Source organism: Danio rerio, chromosome 3 (assembly GCF_049306965.1).
Source record: "Danio rerio strain Tuebingen ecotype United States chromosome 3, GRCz12tu, whole genome shotgun sequence".
NCBI classification, from domain to species: Eukaryota; Metazoa; Chordata; class Actinopteri; order Cypriniformes; family Danionidae; genus Danio; species Danio rerio.
Window position 1 is genome coordinate 61701657 of NC_133178.1, and position 21212 is coordinate 61722868.

General features: G+C 39.5%; 1 protein-coding gene across 5 annotated transcripts in view; it reads right to left on the minus strand.

The window, feature by feature from the left end:
* The window catches only part of cyth1a (cytohesin 1a), a 113456-nt gene that overhangs the window by 33295 nt on the left and 58949 nt on the right, over window positions 1-21212 (minus strand). For 4 of the 5 annotated variants that reach the window (NM_214682.2, XM_068215811.2, XM_017353253.4 and 1 more), the window contains 2 exon segments: window positions 79-143; window positions 4860-4942. In NM_214682.2, the coding sequence (NP_999847.1) occupies window positions 79-143; window positions 4860-4942 (148 nt within the window). 5 annotated transcript variants of the gene reach the window in all.

Below are 21212 nucleotides of genomic sequence, written 5' to 3' on the forward strand. Positions count from 1 at the left end.
GCATTAACAGAGGGCATTAATACTTATCAACTTATCAGACCCAATATGGAGCTGAAGTGTGTTTGTCAGGAGACTCACCTCTCCTCGGTGGAGCCCAGGTTCTCGATCTCACTGGTGACTTCGGCTATCTCATCCTTCAGACGCTGTGAGGAAAAGACAGGAGACAGACGGTTAGATCAAACCAGACTCTATGAGAACACTGCACCACTGCAGTCAATAAAGATGAGCAATGAAACAAAGACTCATGTAAACATTGTGCTTGGAGCTCAGCTGAGAGCGAAACAACCCCATTATATGAGAATACTGAAACGACACGTCCTAAAAAAATACACAAAATAAATAAATAAATAAATAAAAAATTCTGAAAATAAGCATGTCTAAAAATAAGGAAAACCAACATGTCTAAAAAATGAAATTCTGAAAAAAAAAAAATACAACAAATAAAAGAAAAACATTTAACAAAATGATAATCAGAAAACAATCAAGTCTAAAAATATATAAAGAAACATACAAAAAAATGTCCAAAAAAGAAAACCAGTTTAAAAAATATGAAAGACATCTCTAAAAATGACAACATGTGCAAATAAAAAGACATTTTGAAAATAAGCATGTCTCAAAAACAAGGAAAACAACATGTACTAACAAATTATGAAAAAGAAAATCTAACATAACATATATGTAACTATATAATGACGAACGGACGGACGGACAGATAGATAGATATCCAACAAAAGAGAATAAGTCCAAAAACAATTTGAAAAAATTGGTAAACTTATAAAAAATTAGAAAAACATGTCAAAAATGTAAAAAACAAAAAAACATGTCCAACACAAGAAAAAACAACATATATTAAAATAATAATAATAAAAAAATCTAATAAAATAGATTAAAAAACACCCAAAAAAGAGGAAGTGGAAAATACATGTCCAAAAATAAGAAAAATCAACATGTTAAAAAAATTCTGATTTGCAATTTGCAAAGAATGTACAAAAAAAAAAGTCAAATAAAAAAAAACTGAAAAACTTGTCCAAACACAAGTTCTTAGCCCTCCTTTGAATTTTTTTTATTTGTCAAATACAGAGCAAGGAAAATTTCACAGTATGTCTGATAATATTTTATCTTCTGGAGAAAGTCTTATTTGATTTATTTCGGCTAGAATAAAAGCAGTTTTTATTTCTTTTTAAAAACATTTTAAGGTTAAAATTATTAGCGCCTTTAAGCTATATATTTGTTTGACTGTCTACAGAACAAACCATCAGTATACAATAACTTGCCTAATTACCCTAACCTGCCTAGTTAACCCAATTAACCTAGTTAAGTTGTAACCTAGTTAATGTCACTTTAAGCTGTCCAGAAGAGGTGTCTTGAAAAATATCTAGTATAATATTATGTACTGTATATTAAATTAATCTGATTTTTTTTTCAAAAACAACTTGAAAAAAAATCTAATAAAAGATAAAAATAAAAAAACACCAACAACAAAATAAAGAAACTGGAGAATACATGTGCAAAAGAGGAAAAACAAAAGGTTTCAAAATAAATCAGAAAAAAAACATCTAAATATTAAAAAAATAAAAACAAAATATTCTGAAAATTAGTATGTCAAAAACCAATGCAAAAACAACATGTATAGTGAAAGTTTGAAAAAAGTAAAAAAAAAAAATTTAAATTAAAAAAAGAAATCTAAAAAGATTCTTAAAAAACCTGACAGCAAACACAAATAAAAAAGAGGCACTTTATTGAATCTGAAAAAAAGAAAGTACAAAAGCAAGGAAAAACATTTACAAATAAAATATACATACAAAACATACAAAAAGGAGGAATGGTAAAAAACAAATCTTGAAAAAAAAAAAAGAGAAAAGAGAAAAACATGTAAAAAAAAAAAAAAAAAAAAAAAAGATGTGCAAAAAAAAGGGAGGAAATCGGTCAAAAAGTCTAGAAAAAAAAGTGTCCAAAAAAGCAAAAACACAACAAAATAAATAATAAATCTGAAAGAATCATGTCCAAAAAAACGGAAAAACAACATGTCCAACAAAAAAATAAATAAAACTAGGGGGAAAAAACACGTAAAATCAGCAAGTAATCAGTCTTTGAGGAACCTTTCATGAACTGACAAAATCCAGTAATGACAAATCAACTTTTCCTCATTGTTTAACACACACTTTTCTTATGCCGTATTATGATTACAGTCAAAACGATGAAAAAAATAAATTAAAGTTAGCAGTGAGGATTTTGTTTCCGATGATTCATTTAAAATATCAACATGTGACACAAAACATACAAGCATGAACTTTATCTTTTAAACACACACACATTTATTGCAGAGTGGATTTCATTGAACGCAAGATTAAAACACAACGACAAAGTCTACTAGAAGAGACTCTCCAGACGTTAGCGGCTCCAATCTAATTCAAGCGGATGAATGGTTTGCTCTAGACGGTCTTTGATAGAAATGATATTAAAGGAGGACAACAGGAGAACGGCCCCAGAGGAAAGACTAGAGACATCACAATTGGATTATTTTACCATGTTTTAGAGAGATTAATGAGGCTGAGACACACGCCTGCATCTCTGTAAAAAATGCAGCGTTCCATACACGTCCTTAATGTGTCCCAACACAAATCGAGTTAAGTTAGTTGTTTTTAATTTAAGTGGACTGAACATGAAACAATTAGGTTGCCCACAAAAACACCTCAAGAACTGTGTTGATTCCACTCAAATCATTCTTTCAGGATCATTTGCTGGAGGTCACAACATGAAGAGTTTTCCCTCCTCATATTCATTTTCCCCTGCCGTACAGTGAGGAAATTCCCTTAAGTATTTGTTCATTTTCGGTTTATAACTTAGCAAAACCCATATTCCTTAAAGACGTACATCTCCTCAAAGAAAAGTGGCTCAGATAACTCTAGAAAACCGGTTTAATGAAGCAGTGTGTGCAGTGGGACAGTCCCATGGAAACTGAAATGAATATGAAGTACAATTGTAGTGTACTAGAGGTCATGATGACTGATCAAATCCACTAGACTGTGTTTTAGTAAAGAGTGAATGTGACCAGTGTTTTCCTCGTGTATGAGTGTCCTTTACGAAACATCCCCACCCAATTCCTGTCCTCATGAGTCACTTCCCTTTTTGGACCGATCGTGTTGGTACTTAGTGAATTATTATTGGAATTTCTCTTTTATTTCCGTTTGCACAGTTGAAGACAAAGTTATTAGCCCTCCTTTGAGATGTTAGATCTATTTCAAATATTGCTGTTGAAAAAATGAACACATTTTTAAACATTACAGTTTGAATAACTCATTTCTAACAACTCATACACTCACCGGCCACTTTATTAGGCACACCTGTCCGACTGCTTGTTACCGCAAATTTCTAATCAGCCAATCACATGGCAGCAAATGGGGAAGATTTAAATGACTTTAAATGTGGCATGGCTGTTGGTGCCAGACGGGCTGGTCTGAGTATTTCAGAAACTGCTGATCTACTGGGATTTTCACGGACAACCATCTCTAGGGTTTACGGAGAATGATCCGAAATTGAGAAAATATCCAGTGAGCGGCAGTTTTGTGGGTGCAAATGCCTTGTTGATACAAGAGGACTGGTTGGAGCGGATAGAAAGGCAACAGCAGCTCAAATAAGCACTCGTTGCAACTGAGGTTAAGCAGAAGAGCATCTCTGAACGTACAACACATCCAATCTTGAAGCAGATGGGCTACAGCAGCAGAAGACCACACCGGTTGCCACTCCTGTCAGCTAAGAACAGGAAACTGAGGCTAGAATGCGCACAGGCTCACCAAAACTGGACAATAGAAGATTAGAGATACGTTGCCTGCTCTGATAAGTCTGGACTTCTGCTGCGACATTCGGATGGTAGGGTCAGAATTTGACGTCAGCAACAAAAGCATGGATTCATCCTGCTTTCAACAGTTCAGGCTGGTAGTTTAATGGTGTGGGGGAGATTGTCTTGGCACACTTTGGGCCCATTTGTACTAACTGAGCATTATGTAAACCCCACAGCCTACAATGGTATTGTTGCTGACCATGTCCATCACTTTATGACCACAGTGTACCCATCTTCTGAGAGTTGCTTCCAGCAGAATAACGCGCCATGTCATAAAGTTGAATCATCTCAGACTGGTTTCTTGAACATGACAATGAGTTCACTGTACTCAAATGGCCTCCACAGTTACCAGATCTCAATCCAACAGAGTCCTTTGGGATGTGGTGGAACGGAAGATTCACAATATGGATGTGCAGCCGACAAATCTGCAGCAACTGCGTCATGCTATCATGTCAATATGAACCAAATCCTCTGAGGAATTTTCCAGTACCTTGTTGAATCTACGCCACGAAGGATTAAAGCAGTTCTGAAGGCAAAATCGGTTCCAACCCGGTACTAGTAAGGTGTACCCAATAAAGTGGCCGTTGAGTGTAAGAGACAGTACATAATATTTTATTAGTTATTTTGCAAGATACAAGTGCAGTTTAAGGGCTTAATTAGGATAACTGGGCAAATTAAGTTAGTTTGGCTGTAGACAATGGAAAAATATATATTTTCTTAAAGGGGATAAAAAAATATTGACCTTAAATGAAATATAAAAACTGCTTTTTTCCAGCCAAACTAAAAAGAAAACGACTTTCTGCAAAAGTAAAAAATACATATAATGTGAAATATTGTGAAAATGTCTGAAAATGCTGCTCTGTTTAAAAAGCAACAAATAAAATTTCAGATAAAAAAAAAAGTTCAACAAAAATGATTATTAATGATTATACTTTCGAAAGGTTTTTAAATCCCATTTTTAAACGACACACCGAGTTGTCTGGATCTGAAGGAATGATTCACTTTAGCTCTCCATTACCTGAATGTCGTCCAGCAGCTCCTGCTTTCGGCGCCGGATGTTTTCCAGCTCTTTTTGCTCCTCTGGCGTGAGGTCGTCGGGCACTGAGGAAAAAATACAGAAAAAATAATTATTTACTGTCTGTCAAACATCTTAAAACGGACATAAATGTCAATTGAATAAAAAGGAAGACATACTGAAGAATGCTGAAAAAAAAACAGCAGTTTTTGTTCCTATTATGGATTTCAAGACTGCTTTTTTCCCAACATTCTTCAGTATGTGTGTTTACCAGAATAAGGAAACTCATAAAAGTTTAAAAACCACTTTCATATTCGAGTGAACTGTCCCTTTAACAAACTATATTTCCTTCAAATCTAAACCAAAGAGGCATCAGGGAATGAGGAAAATTATTAATAAAGATTACAAACGGACACATTAGTCATCAATGTTTCACTATTTGTCACATTCCAATACTCATAATTACAGGGTACCTCCGGGATCCGCCAAATGAAATTCAAGGCTTTTTAAGACCTTTATATTAGTATTTCAAATGAAATTCAATGCCATCTCGTACCCATTCTGAGAGAAGTATAAGGGTAAAATGTCAAATCTGTTTAATTTTTGATCCCTAGAAAATACTTATGTACAAGTGGGCTATTTTATTTCAATTATCAGTTATATTTATACATACGCAACAGCGTGGTCATCCACCCAGTAGCAAATAAAGGTCCAACTTTAGGTCAAACATGACTACAAACTTGGTCAGTCAGTTCTTTAGTTATAAGGATATACATCGTCATTGGCTTAAAAGTTTTCCGGCACCAACAGCAGTAGGCATCGCGGTCATTTCCTGGCACAGGCTTGGCCCAAACTTAATTCGGATTCCTTGGCCACAGCAGATCGAAACGACACTTTCCCATTTTAGCCGACAAACTGGGCTATAGCGACTATCTTGTTCTGTACCTCACTTAGACCTCGTTTACACTAATGCGTTTTAGTTTGAAAACGAATAAGTTTTGCTACGGTTACGGCATCCGTCCACACTACGCCGGAGTTTTCGAGCACCGAAAACGTAGCGTTTTGAAAATTCTGGAGATGCCGTTTTCATTCTGAAAAAACTGTCTCAGTGTGGATGGGGGGAAAACGGAGACATCTGAAAACGGAGGCGGGGCTGCTGAGATTCGCTACCGGATCGGTCGCTATCTGATTATCCTTCCCTTATTCGTCAAGCCACTATCACATGACTATAACACATGGCTTTAACGCTACCGGAAGACAGCAGACCAGCCTTCACTATAAACAAGAACATGGGCACAGAAATGTGAGCGTTGTTTGCACTATTGTCTGTTTTAGGCGCCATTGTGCAGTTATTCATTTGTTACGTTAAGTAACAACTAGACCTCGTCGTCTGTCCACAAAAATACCTCTCTTGCTTTCTTTGCCATTGCGTTCATTGTTCAACCGGCGTTTGTTGACTAACAATAACCAAATGCAGAGCGAGACACATGCTATCTGTTTATACTAGAATGCGCATGCCCAGAGTGCGCGAATGGTCAAGTGATATACGTTTTTGGTGATGTAGTGTGGACAGAGATATGTTCAGAAACGCTAGGTGAAACGATAGTGTGGACGCGGATCGTTTTTGATCTAAAACGCCGTTTTAAAACTGAAACGCACTAGTGTAAACTGGGCCTTAGTAATCAGTGACGGGTGCGCACACTTTCGCGCTTTCTGCTATGACGTGGAGGGCGAGGAGTACTCAACGCTATGCTGCATGAATTTTTAATTAGCCTACAATAGTAACAGTTAATTTTGTTGCAGTATGAACTCAATCCTAGGAAAGTCAAAAATAAATCAATAAAATAAGACCTTTGTAACAAAATCCAAGACTTTGTATACCAAATTCAAGGCTATTAAGGCTTTAATTGGAGATTATCAAATCAGACTTTTTCAATGCTTTTAAAACCCCACGGGTACTCCGTAATTAGCTCAGGAGTAAAAAAAAAAAAAAAAACCCAAAGCTCCAAAACCATATGAGTGACCACAATGCCGAGTTCAAACTGTATGATTTTAGCTCGGATTTTGATTATGATTTTGGCTCGGATTTTGATTTTCGCTGACAAATGCCTGAAATCACTGACAAATCGGTGCTCGTTTACGCGAGTAACAATCACAAAGTGTGAACTATCAAAGATGAGTCGCCGATGCCCGTGAGATATTTGCTATGCTAAATATCTGGTGCTGTCAGTGATTCAAATCATGCCTTGAGGAATGTGTTCTGGTTGAAAATAACAACGTCGATCGCCTACAGCAAATGCGGGAGCAGAATCCACTAGTGTGGGTATCTGCAGGCCAGCGGGGAGGATGGGGGAGGAGTTAAAAGCGCTCATTTTCAGTCTATCTGGACTCAAGAATTGGAGGAAAAACTCATGTAAATTTGGCAGGAGCATCAGTCATGTGAGCAATATTACAACCGGGTAAAAAAAGAAAAAAGTTGAGGAGAAATTGCTGATTCCCTTCAAACCCAGGTGAGCAAATATGTGCATTTTCTACCCCATTAAAGGCCTGTCTTATGATGTAGTTAATAACAAAAGATATACTGTGTTTTTAGTTTGTTTGGACGAAGTTGTCGGCCTATTGTGAAGTCATGCAGTGTGAAAACCCCTGTCGCCGATCCATGTTGCAGTGTAAACAAAGCAGCGACAAAACGCTAGCCCAAATGCAGTGTGGAAACATCTGTGACACGACTACTTTGAAAATCATGCAGTATGAACTCGGCACAAGACATTAGATATCCATAAATCCTTGCAAATGTCCTCAAGAGACTCCAACTGGCAAAGCATAAATCAATCTGAACGCTTTTTGGTCGTCGCTGACCAGCAACATCGCGAAGTAGACAAGCTGTGGATCAGTTTTATTCAACATGCAAGTGTGAGATCTCACTCTCGGCATCTACTGTGGCCGTTACAGTCCATCTGTGAGACAATCACACATGCAAATCCCTCATACATAATGGCTTTTTTCCTACTATAACATTCAGCCCTCAGAGCTCCCACTCCAGACCATCCTACAGTGAAACAGTGGTCTCTCCATGTCCATTGTTTTGACAGAGGGAAACATGTTTTTTATGTGTAAAATTTATGTGTATATTAGAACTATTTATTTGCTCTTGAATTAATGAAAAAAAAATTAACTAATAATAATAATAATAATAATAACAAAGCATATAACTTAGAAAAACATTTCTGACATCCTGTTGGGTTTGAGATTTCGCTCCAAGAGCCTTTTTGTAGGCATTTGTAGGTTTGTTTGATGAGTGTGCGTCAAATTTTCGTACGTGAAACGTAGCTAGGGGGCCACTCCTTCAAAAGTGCATAGGTGGCGCTGTCGAGCCATTGTGCCACATCTGAAGCCCATAACAAACGTATATTTTCACCACGTCTAGTGCATACAAAGGTTTTTAAGTTTTCAAGCATATTTAGACTATCAATTCTAAAGAAGAACAAGAAGAAACTGAGCAATTCCAATAGGGCCTAGACCTGCCCTGCTGAAAAATCCAGCTTAAACCAGCCTAGGCTGGTTGGCTGGTTTTAGCTGGTCAACCAGGCTGGTTTTAGAGGGGTTTTGGCCATTTCCAGGCTGGTTTCCAGCCATTTCCAGCCTGGTCTTAGCTGGAAAATGAAAAAGCCTGGTTTAAGCTGGACATAACTGGTTTTGGCTGGGCTCCCAGCCTGGCTAGGCTGGTCAAGCTGGTTTTAGCTGGTCATCTCCCAGCCTGACCAGCTAAGACCAGGCTGGAAATGGCTGGAAACCAGCCTGGAAGTGGCCAAAACCCCTCAAAAACCAGCCTGGTTGACCAGCTAAAACCAGCCAACCAGCCAAGGCTGGTTTAAGCTGGATTTTTCAGCAGGGTGGGGTCATCAACCCTGTTCCTGGAGAGCTACGCTCCTGCAGAATTCAGTCCCAACCCTGATCAAACACACCTGAACCAATTAATAGTACCTAAAGCAGCACTTGATAATTACAAACAGGTGTGTTTGGTCAGGGTTGCAACTGAAATGTGCAGGAAGGTAGCTCTCCAGGAACAGGGTTGGTGACCCCTGGCCTAGACACTGTTGGTGCTCGGTCCCTAATAATAATAATAATAATGTATATAATGATAAAGATGAATAATACAGTTCAAGAAGTATTTTCTAAGGTTGCTAGCTTCCGTGATCTGATTGTGATCAAATGTGGTAAAAGCATTTCCAAAGTTGCTTTTTTTCTTCTTCAAAGCTGATGCAACACCTGATACCTGACCTTAAACCTGATGCAACACAGAGATTGCAAAAAAAAACTGAGACCATTACAAAAAGCTGACTAGAAAAGGAACTCTTCATATGACAATGTAACAAACAGTTCTCTGAATCTGAGAGAAAAAGATAGGACAAAGCACTTGACATACACACGCAGCTCTACTGTACTGACGCAGATGATGATGATGGAAAACCCCTCAAAATTAGACCAGCGCGCTTCACAGTTCTGCTTTCTCCAGCAGTCAACAATGAGGCGAGTTGAGTTCAGTGTTTGCAGAAACAACCACATGAATTCGAATGATCGACACCAGCCTCAACGCAAAACTGAAAAATTAGTCAATATGAAAATGCCTGGTTTCCTTCCTAACATGAAGCAAATCTTTTCAAAGTTTGCAAAAAAAAAAAAAAAAGGGATTTTCCATCAAGTTTTTAGAGCAGCTCTCTGTAGTATTGGCAACCTAGAAACCAACAGTAGACAAGCCGAGCATGAAGGGGACAGCCAATTGGCTACATGGGTGTAAAGTTTGCTACGTCCAAGTTTATTCCGCATTTCCATTACGTCTGCACGATATTGGTTAAAAAAAAAAACAGACATTTTGATTTTTTCTTTTTCTGTGATATTTACTGCGAATTGATTATCTCTGTGGACAGAATTAAGGCTGATTTATACTTCTGCATCAAGCGTTCGTGAATAATACGGCGCGGCCTACGCGTGGACGCATAGCCCACGCCGTGGCTGTTGGCGTCGCTAATGTGCACCGCTCAAAAAATGTAACTACACGTCGCAATGACGCGTAGTGCAAGCTCTGTGATAGGTCGGCTTGGTAGCGCTGACGAGCATGGGCGGGACCAAGAGCCGCACGAGCCCGATGGAGCAATTGTTTACAAGTGTGGAGTCTGGTGAAAGAGCTCCGGATGGAAAGTTTTGTTTTGTGTTTACCTCATGGTTAAAGTTGTTGCACGTTCGCCGGTTCCCACCTCAAAATGAGCGAGTTTGAGCCACTTGTACATTTCGGAAGCGTTCAGAAAAAACAAAACACCAGGGAAGAAACTCGACCTAGAGGAACATAAACAGCTCACTGTCAACTAGCGATTCGGAAGTGTTACTGCAGAGCAACAGAAACAGCGCGCAGAAGTATGAATGCACAGCTACGCGCATTGCATGCGCCGTGGGTCACGCCGATCACTTGACGCAGAAGAATAAACCAGGCTTTAATCATTTACGATCAAATGCTAGGGTTCTGTAGGGGAGTGCATCTGCATAAAATATAATAAACAATCTGCGAGCATAGATAAGTACAATAAAGAAATAAAATACAAATGAAATAAATGTTTACTGCTTTCTGAGAAGTCTAAGGGACTGATCACACAGAACACGCCTTTACTTCCAAAAACGCAAGGTGCACCACACTGCTTTATTTGCTGACTTGAAAAAATGAAGCGCAGTGAGCTTTTTATGTCGCTAGGCAACGACTGAATCAGCTAGGTATTGTTCAAGAGTGTTGCTGTTGATATTTATATCATTTTAATATTTAATAATAAAATTAAGCAACCAGCAACCCAGTGACCTTCTTGCTGTGAGGCGACAGCACTACCTACTGCGCCACTGCGTCGCCCCATCTCTAAACTAATGTTTATTATTCAAGATCTTGTAGCTCAGCAGCAGGAAAGGTCCTGCCAGATTGCCAATAAAAATGTTTGCAAAGTGTATGTAAATGTGAGAGTGTATGAGTGTTTCCTAGTACTGGGTAGCAGCTGAAATGGCATCTGCTGCGTAAAACATATGTTGGATAAGTTAGCAGTTCATTCCTCTGTGGTGACCCATAATGAATAAAGGGACTAAGCTGAAGGAAAAAAGTATAAGATTCTTAAAGTAAAAACTCTAGTCATAAAGAATGTTTTGCTCTGATCCGTCTCAAAAGCAGTTCTACATTTGTTTTGACTGAATGAAGGGTGTAGGCAAAGAAAAACCACAATTACCCAGAGCCTCTCAACATAAACAAGCTCTTGAAGACCCAGCCCAACTTCCATCTAGTCAAGATTGGCACACTTATATCTCATCCAACAACACTGGATGGCTCGGGAAATGAATACTCGAGGATCTCCCTCTTCAGATCTAACCCAGTTTAGAAAGCCTCTGGGAGTCAGGGGGCAAAAGTATACCTGCACCATCACTCCTATCAAGAGCTTTCATATGCAATGAATGATCTGCAGAGAATCGGCAGAGACGCGCACCATCTCCAAATGATTCTGAGATCTGATATTATTGCTGATTAATGACCAGCAATAACTATAACAGAATTACATTACTAGCAGAAAGCAGACGACCACAGACAATGCTTCTGGAAATGAAAGTAGATGTGGTCCCACTTTAAGTTAAGAAGCCTTTATTACGATAGACAAACATTTAAATTAATCATTTTGTACAACTTCTACTTTTTTAATTATATGCATGTAATTACATCTTTAAGTAATTTCTCTAATTACATTTATAATGACGCTATTGACCCATCCCTTACACCTAAACCCATCCCTAAACCTACCCATAGCAGCAAATCTGTCTTTAACATGCCCTGTATCAGCCTCGGAAGTGTTGTGTAATACAATATGAACACAATAAGCACATTGCACCCTTTTTTGATGCAAGTACCTAGTAGTTAAGACAACTTAAAATAAAGTTAGACCATAGACACCTACAGAGATTTTTTCTTAAAGACGGGATCAAAAGAAAATGTTTCTCGAACTTTCCAGAAATAACAGTATAAATTGGCACTAGTCATTGGTACAATTCCATGAATCAAACGTTGGAGTAGAGTATCCTCAAGATCTAAGCTCATGCCATAAAAGTAGAAGATTCCAGAAAGATACAAAGTAGGTATACAAGTAAAGGGAGGGTTGGGCGATGTCGACCGATTTGGCATCAAACAATGTCTAATGTTAAACAGTATCTGTGGTTTTTGCTAAAATTTCTAAGTACAAGCATGAAAGCAAAAGATTGAAGCAGTGTACTGATGCTGTGACACATTTCCTGATAGATTCAAAAGACTGATGAGTTGCTAGATAGAGACGAGATTAATTAAATATCATGTTTAGCAACGTGAGATGCTATCCAGCAGTACATCCTTAATAAACTGTCCAACATGCACTGCTCGTTACGGATGAAAGTCACGAGGGTTGAGGAGTCACGAATGAAAGTGAGGAGGGTTGGGGGAGTCATGGAAGAAAGTGAGGAGGGTTGGGGAGTCGTGGAAGAAAGTGAGGAGGGTTGGGGAGTTGCAGAATAAAGCAAAGAAGGTTGGAGAGTTGCTCAAGAAAGTGAGGAGGGTTGGGGAGTCGCAGAGGAAAGTGAGGAGGGTTGGGAAGTCACGGAAGAAAGTGAAGAGGGTTGGGGAGTCGCTGAAGAAAGTGAAGAGGGTTGGGGAGTCGCTGAAGAAAGTGAAGAGGGTTGGGGAGTCGCTGAAGAAAGTGAATTGGGTTGGGGAGTCGCTGAAGGAAGTGAAGAGGGTTGGGGAGTCGAGAATAAAAAAGTGAAGAGGGTTGGGGAGTCGCTGAAGAAAGTGAAGAGGGTTGGGGAGTCGGGAATAAAAAAGTGAAGAGGGTTGGGGAGTCGCTGAAGAAATGAAGAGGGTTGGGGAGTCGCTGAAGAAAGTGAAGAGGGTTGGGGAGTCGCTGAAGAAATGAAGAGGGTTGGGGAGTCGCTGAAGAAAGTGAAGAGGGTTGGGGAGTCGCTGAAGGAAGTGAAGAGGGTTGGGGAGTCAGGAATAAAAAAGTGAAGAGGGTTGGGGAGTCGCTGAAGAAAGTGAAGAGGGTTGGGGAGTCGCTGAAGAAGAGGGTTGGGGAGTCGCTGAAGAAAGTGAAGAGGGTTGGGGAGTCGCTAAAGAAAGTGAAGAGGGTTGGGGAGTCGGGAATAAAAAAGTGAAGAGGGTTGGGGAGTCGCTGAAGAAAGTGAAGAGGGTTGCGGAGTCGGGAATAAAAAAGTGAAGAGGGTTGGGGAGTCACTGAAGAAAGTGAAGAGGGTTGGGGAGTCGGGAATAAAAAATTGAAGAGGGTTGGGGAGTTGCAGAAGAAAGTGAAGAGGGTTGGGGAGTCGGGAATAAAAAAGTGAAGAGGGTTGGGGAGTCACTGAAGAAAGTGAAGAGGGTTGGGGAGTCGGGAATAAAAAATTGATGAGGGTTGGGGAGTCGCAGAAGAAAGTGAAGAGGGTTGGGGAGTCGGGAATAAAAAAGTGAAGAGGGTTGGGGAGTCGCGGAAGAAAGTGAAGAGGGTTAGGGAGTCACTGAAGAAAGTGAAGAGGGTTGGGGAGTCGGGAATAAAAAAGTGAAGAGGGTTGGGGAGTCACTGAAGAAAGTGAAGAGGGTTGGGGAGTCGGGAATAAAAAAGTGAAGAGGGTTGGGGAGTCGCGGAAGAAAGTGAAGAGGGTTGGGAAGTCGCAGAGGAAAGTGAAAGTGAACAGCGAATAGGGGAGGAAGGTGATTGAGAAGGGGAATCGGTAAAATGAGGTGCCGAATCAGATTTCAGAGGTGCCGGATACGGAGTGTTCCGGCATCGTCTATCGACCCAACCCTAAGCAAAGGTACAAACAAGTGTTCATAACTTTGCCCTGGTTCCACCTGGTATTAACAAGCATTCTTTAGTGATACAATCACAAGAGTTCAGCTGAGACAAATCACCATTTCCACATGGTATTAGCCTGCATACTTGGTTGATGTTTGTAGTCTGCAGCTCTGCATCTTTATGTTTGGCAAAAGAACTGGTTACCCAAACTGAGCCTGGTTTGTCTGGTTTTTCCTCCACTTCCTCTGGCTTGCTTGGTTGGATTTGAATTATTAAATTGATGCTTTATTCTTTTTTCTGCTCCTCAGCTAGCTTTGCCACAATCAACACTGAATAAAGCCCTATATAAACAAAAGTGACCTGACTTGATAACGTGATCAGAATTCCCCGAGATCATTTCCTCTTATTTCACCTCCCTTCCGCGGTTCACTGTTGTCAATATTTCATGAGTGAGCAGGAAATTAAGTCATTGGAAGAATGTGGATGTCAACCATGAGTTAAATCACAATCTGTGTTGGTATCAAGCCAAATAATTAATGTCTTTTTTCTCGCAGTACATCCCATAATAATAAAGTTTTCAGTCAGTTTGTCTTTTGTAGCCACTCAAATTCAATCACTGAGTAAAGCATTTACACCACAAAACGATATCCAAACTACCTCTTAATGTTGTTGAAAGTAAACATGATGTTTTACACCCACATTTAGTGTCATCCCAAATATTTAATACAAAGAGAATGGCACTACTGCATAAAACATGATAAAAGCCAACATGGTGGCTAGTTGTGGCACTAATGTCTCACAAGAACAAGTTCTCGGTTTAAACCCCTGTAGCAATGAGAGCCTCTATGTGAAGTTAGCCTGTTTTCACTATGTTGGTGTGGGTTTTCTTGGTGCTCAGGTCTCGCCCACGATCCAAAAACATAATAACCCTGTGATGTCTGCATGCATCTAGGGTGGTCCTTGCCGGCGGCCCAGCATCCCTGCAACCCTACAGAGGTCAAATGGATGGAATGTTATAAATGCCTACTAACCGGATGGATAACTTGTAGCTCGCTCCTTGTGGAGACCAAAAATCTCCCAGAGCTAAAGCTTAACCAATTTGCTACAACTTACCCAGGTGCTGTTTTTGAGACGCTTCTATTTCGTCTGCTTTCTTTCCACAACTAATTAAGTCGTTTTTCTTAGGTTGTTTCTAATTTGATTTGATCCCAATAAAGTGCGTATCTCTTTGGTTTTACTTTCCACACATACCAACCAAAGCACTTGCAAAGGTAGAGCAGCATGCCAGACCTCTGTAGGCTGACCCAAAGGCTGAAGTACTGACAAACGCATTCTGTGGATGTGTGCTGTCATTGTTCGAGGCACTGGGCTCACTTTAATGTACTGCGGACCAGTTCTGGCCAGCTGAAAAAGGCAGAGTCCAGCATTTCCAAGGCCCATGTGGGATTGCTTGGCGGGCGAACACAGAGGTAGTGGGCGGATCATTGATCACTGAACTCCATAAAGCCATCAGAGCAACAATGCTCTGGATAAAAGAGACAACACCATTCCTCACAGGGGCTTCTTGGCTTAAGCTCTGCTACAACTGAGGATTGTTTCAGGATTTAGCCTCAAAAAAGAAGCATACCTGAAATGGTAAACATTCCCAGAATCAAGACTGATAGTAAATCACAATCTTTCTAGGCTCGAGCTGAGCATTTGTTTCATTCGTTACATTAATCAGCTTGCACCTTTAAATGCACAAGGGATGAAATATAGTGGATGGTTGTATATCCAGTGAATGATAGAGGACCAGAGTTGGAACAAATGACACTAACATGCTCAAGTTTCCAAACAGTTCACAAATCATCTTCTAGTTTGTAATGAAACTGCTCAATATTCAAGACAGTTCCTTTTACAGACACATTCGCTTTATAAAATGTAAACAGCCAGCCAAGTAAGCGCTGAAGCAAACTGACCTGATTCTGGGATTTTTAATGAAATGTCTCTGCCATCCACATCCAGTTCCGTTCACTCATCAAAACAACCTCCTTCATTATCCAAATGAGCAGTGCAGCCCCCAAAATTGAACTCAAGCAAGGTAAGAAGTGGCAGTCAAGTGTTCAGACAGATATTAGCTACAGCAGACCAAGAAACAGGAAGAGTCATTTCACATACTGCTCAAGTCCATGTGCAGACGCTCCTCTCCATCCCACACTCCTTTCTCTCTCTCTCCTCTCTCTGAAATCAAGCCTTCAAAACAAGCAAGCCCCATCTAGTGGTCACTTTTTGCCCTTTGCTGCACATTCACTACATATTCGTCAATTTTACAGTCAATCAAATACTTCAGTAACAATTTAGTGTCATACGGCCAGAAACCATGCTAAAAATCAACTCACCAATAAGAGTTTTTTGCATTTATGTGCATTGAATAAACTTTTTATTAACTTTGATGAAACGTTCCAGCTAGGCATGTCTTTACTGTTGAATGTATAGGAGGCAGAATCACACACTGAAGTAGCCCAGCCAAATAGATGTAAAGAAGATACATAAACAAGCAACAGAAGCATTAGCAAACACAATCAAATGCCAAATCCATGGTGCTTTGGGAGGGTTTATGGATTTGATCGTCTCAATACATTTTGACAGTGATGGGCGAGCTACTTGAAAAATGTAGTGAGCTAAGCTATTAGCTACTCTATGTTAAATGTTTACATGCTTAACTACACTAAAAGCTACCCCCTGGGAAATATAGCAAGCTAAGCTAAAAGCTACTAGGCAAAAGTAGCTTAGCTACAACAAAGCTATTTTTGCAATTTTCATTTTTAACTAAAAGCAACCTAAATTCAAGTCAATAATATTTTAGTGTTTAATAAAACTTTTCAATGAATCTTATGCGGCATAATAGTTCAGTTCAATTATTTATTGCAAATAATATGCTGTACTAAACAGAAACAAATTATATTATATAACAGCAAAAACATTCATAATACTGTAGTAATTTATTGTACAGTGAAATGTTTAGCAACCAGCATTATATTGTATTACATATTTACAACTATTCATTAATGAATTACACTACAAAATGTAGTATCAGTAACTATCATGAACTAATAGTAATTACTAGGGATGTAACGGTATTGTAAATAACGTCATACCGCAATATTAATTTTTTTCGATATTACCGTAGTCGCATGACTCAGTAAAACTATAGGTCTTCTGAGAAAATTTGCTCAGGCGAATGAAGCGAACGGGAGGTACCGGAAACTACAATTCCCATCAGCCCAGGCTTGGCCATAATCCCTTGCGGTCTGTTGTCGCTACAGATCCAGTAATGCGGAAATGGAGTGTGCTGCTAGAAGCGGGGATCAAAAAGAGCTGGAAAACCCTAAAGCGGGTGTTGTCGCCGCGCGCGTACTGAATAGTGTTGTCGCCGCGCGCGTACTGAATAGTGTTGTCGCCGCGCGCGTACTGAATAGTGGTGTTGTCGTGCGAGTTCTTATCAGCTGTGTTGTCGCGCGCGTACTGAATAGCGGTGTTGTCGCGCGAGTTCTTATCAGCTGTGTTGTCGCGCGAGTTCTTATCAGCTGTGTTGTCGCGCGAGTTCTTATCAGCTGTGTTGTCGCGCGAGTTCTTATCAGCTGTGTTGTCGCGCGAGTTCTTATCAGCTGTGTTGTCGCGCGAGTTCTTATCAGCTGTGTTGTCGCGCGAGTTCTTATCAGCTGTGTTGTCGCGCGAGTTCTTATCAGCTGTGTTGTCGCGCGCGTACTGTAAAGCGGGGACAGAGGGTATGTCGCGTCGAGGGGGCACTTTTGATCATTTTGGAAGGGAACTTTCTATCCAAGACTAAAAAGGGCATGTGCACTGCACAGGTTGAGCCCTGTGTGTGCACGTGCCTGCAAGTTGGGGAATAGGACTAATAATCAGTCATGGGGACTGCAGAAACACAGCACACTGTTCAGATTGATGCAGACATGAGATCTCTATCTCACTCATGGTTTGTCTTCTCAAGTGGGGGAAAGACAATGCACAACGTTACCCACTGCTGTCAACCTGGGCCAAGTCATATCTCTCTTGTCCCAGAAACCTCAGTCCCAAATGAGAGGGTTTTTTTTCTGTTGCAGGGGACATTGTAAATACCCAGAGATACCAGCTTTTACCAGATTATATTTATATGATAATTTTCCTTTAAACCCATCTCTATCTAAGTGAGTGAGTGATTAAATGTTGAATGTGATGAGTTTTCAGCAATACTAAATTGAAACTTTATTTTTCACATGGTTTAATATTTTTTTGTTATTAAAATTGAAGTTCCTGTTTCAAAGCTTACAGATAGATGGCTAATTTGTATGTCATTGACACTTTTTTGGAGTATTTTCATAAGTTTTGTTTTTTCCTGTAAATGATTCAATAAATACCGTACCGTGACATTCATACCGAGGTATTACCGTACCGTGAAATTCTGATACCGTTACATCCCTAGTAATTACCATAGTGTACTTTAGCCTTTAGTAGAGTAAACTATAGATAGAACAACGGACGGAGAGCACAAGGCTTAAGAAGAGCACAAGGCGGGGCAAGCATTGCAGGCTTTTTTACTTCAAGTTCCCATAACAACTGTTTAATCTGTTTCTGAGTGCTGCTGAGTTTGTCGTTTTTAGGTGCGAAGTCGCATTACGCATAAATGTCTTCTAAATCCGCGCACGCGGTGAGGATTTTGCAGTGAAAACAATGAAAATGTATGCACTCGCCCAAATGCTTCCAAATATTATTTAAGGTCGCATGGATACAATTTCGAACGCATATGTGACCAAAACGGTCGAGCTCTATCATCTTTACTTGTTATAATTTTCTCATAATGATAACAAAATAAGGAAGCTATCATCAATCACAATACAAATTACAGTGAACTCCAAACGAAGTCTCCTCCACCAGCTATGGGAAAAGCCATCAGAACGACACAGATGCCTATTCATGTCCCGCGGACAAAAAAGTGATCGACAGGTGGTAATGTGTGTGTAACTTTTATGATTTGGCTATAGGTAAAGCAAAGACCATGTGCGTCAGGTAGTGAAAACGGTAGGCTACAATTAATTAATTTGTTATGAATTAATTGATATTTAACAACCACCCCCGCCTACGACGACGATGCCATCGCAATGTTTCACATTAGACATTGTACGATGACAAACTGGTCAACATCGCCCAATCCTAGTTCAGATTGTGATAAAAAAAAAATAATTAAAAATCCAGTCCACAATTACTTTCTACATTAAAAATACGTCATTTTGAATTTGTTTTGTTTTTTCACCAAATCAGTGACATCATTAATGAATTTGGCAATTAAAGAGTTAAAATCCTGCAATTTCCTAAACAATTCAGTAGTTTTGATTTGGACTGAGATTCACTTTAAAAAATGGCCGTGATTTCAACGGTAAAAAACTGCAAAAATGCTACAGTACAAATCCGTAACCTGGTTAACGGTATGTTTCCCTAATATATACGGCGAATAACCGTAAATTGACTTTCTAAGAATTCCCTGCATGGCACATAACTTTTTATGTATTTGGTTGACATTGATATGGATCTTTTTACTTGTTTCCCCATCAGTTATGTACATTAGAGATTTATGTTACATCTAATGTTGATAAACAATGTTTGTTTCATGATTTTAATTTTATGCGTGCTACCATACTGGTGTTTAGTAGCTGTTTGAATGACACTAAGCACCTTCTATATGCGGATACTCTTTTCTGCTTGTGGGAAAAATTAATTGTGATGAGCATTGGCTCATTATGTAACTTCCTCATCACCACCTGCATTTGGGTATGCTAACATGTCTAACTGTGTAACAAAAGATGTGTAGATGTTGATCATTCAAAATACAGACATATTACCTCTATAAATTAATAAAATACGGTAATTTACTGTAAAAATTAGAAATTACTTTTACGGTTTGTACCGTGTTTTAACAGAAAAGTACTGGCAACCACAGCTGACGGTTTTTTACCGTAAATTTTACGGATTTCTTTTTTAGAGTGTTCATTAACAGATTTATGCAAAAAAAAAAAAAATCAAAATAATTTATTATCTGATCCATTTTTACAGGAGTTTAATTCAGTGGATGTTTTAATCCTTGACATAACAAAGGGATAGTCCATTTAAACCGTGCACAAGGGTTAAAAAAAAACAAGGTTTTGAAGGGTTCACAGATGTAATATGTATCTGATGGATTTATCCACATTTTGGGCCACTCAGTATGTAGCTCATTAATGTCGATAAACTAATAACAGCATGACCTGTATAAGAGCTCATCTGAGATCATGACCTGAATATATTTTCCTGGAATCGGCCAGCTTAGAGTGTCCAGAGAGAGTCTTAAGTCAGATCTCTGAGGAAATGACACACTTCTGTGTCACAAACACACTCTTTCACCATCACGCCACACGCAAGAGTGAGTGAAAGCTAGGAAACCAATGTAGTACGCCTGAACCAAAAATAACACCAACAACAATAACCGATTGTTTCTGTACGAGGAATGCAGAGTGATTTATTTTTAGCATTAGCCTAGCTAAACACACTCACGGGGCACCGGAGGACTCTGCTGCAAGATCTGATCTGAGATCTGTGAAGCAGACAGGCCACTGTGCTGAGCAAACATCCTGAAGCTCTGCAGAGTAAACATCCTGCCGTTTATGTGAGCAAATGAAAGCGCATACAGGAGAAATCTGATGAGCAACACCACACATGACTACAGCCTCTGACTGACACCGTGGCTAATGCGCAATGTTAGCATTATCTCATTTTTATTCATGAAGAAACCCTTGGTGCTTTTTTTAACCCACAAAGAGTCACGTATAGACGAAAAATATCTAATCTTGGACAGTCTGAGCTTTTCATGTTCACAAACACAAAGAAGAGCAGAATGTCTAAGAGTGTGAAAGATGTCTTTGTCCCAATCCATCAATGAGGTCATCATCGCCACAGGTGTTCAGTAGAGTTCAGGCCCTGTTAGTCAAGGACCCACAGTACACCAAAAAAGGTGGTCAGAGTACTGTACAACTGACCAGTAATCTGGCTGTTTATGTGTAGCAGACACAAAAATATCAGAGTAGACATTTAAACATGCTCACTTTGAAACTGCTTTGTGAGATGTTCATATCGGCTTTTCCAATTTCAAAAGTGTTCAAATTAAGGGTGCCATGATTTTGATAATAAATCGAAATCGATTAAAATTCATGCTCAATTTTGATTATCGAATCAAAAAAATGGAATCGTCGATGCTGCCACGCCCCCATGACATGTCAGCTTGGCTTGCCAAGCAGGAAAAAAACACGCTTGTTGAACTGCAGATGCAGGAGACCCATTGACAGAACTTAAACCCTCTCCTCTTTCAATGAAGTCGCCAGTGTGAAAGTATTTTGGATATTCAGTGAGTTATGTTGACAACGTTCATGTTGTCGACAAAAAAAAAACACAGCTTGCAAGCTCTGCTTTGTACGCGATCCTTCACCCTGTCCCCGTCAAAATCCACTTGCGAAAGAGA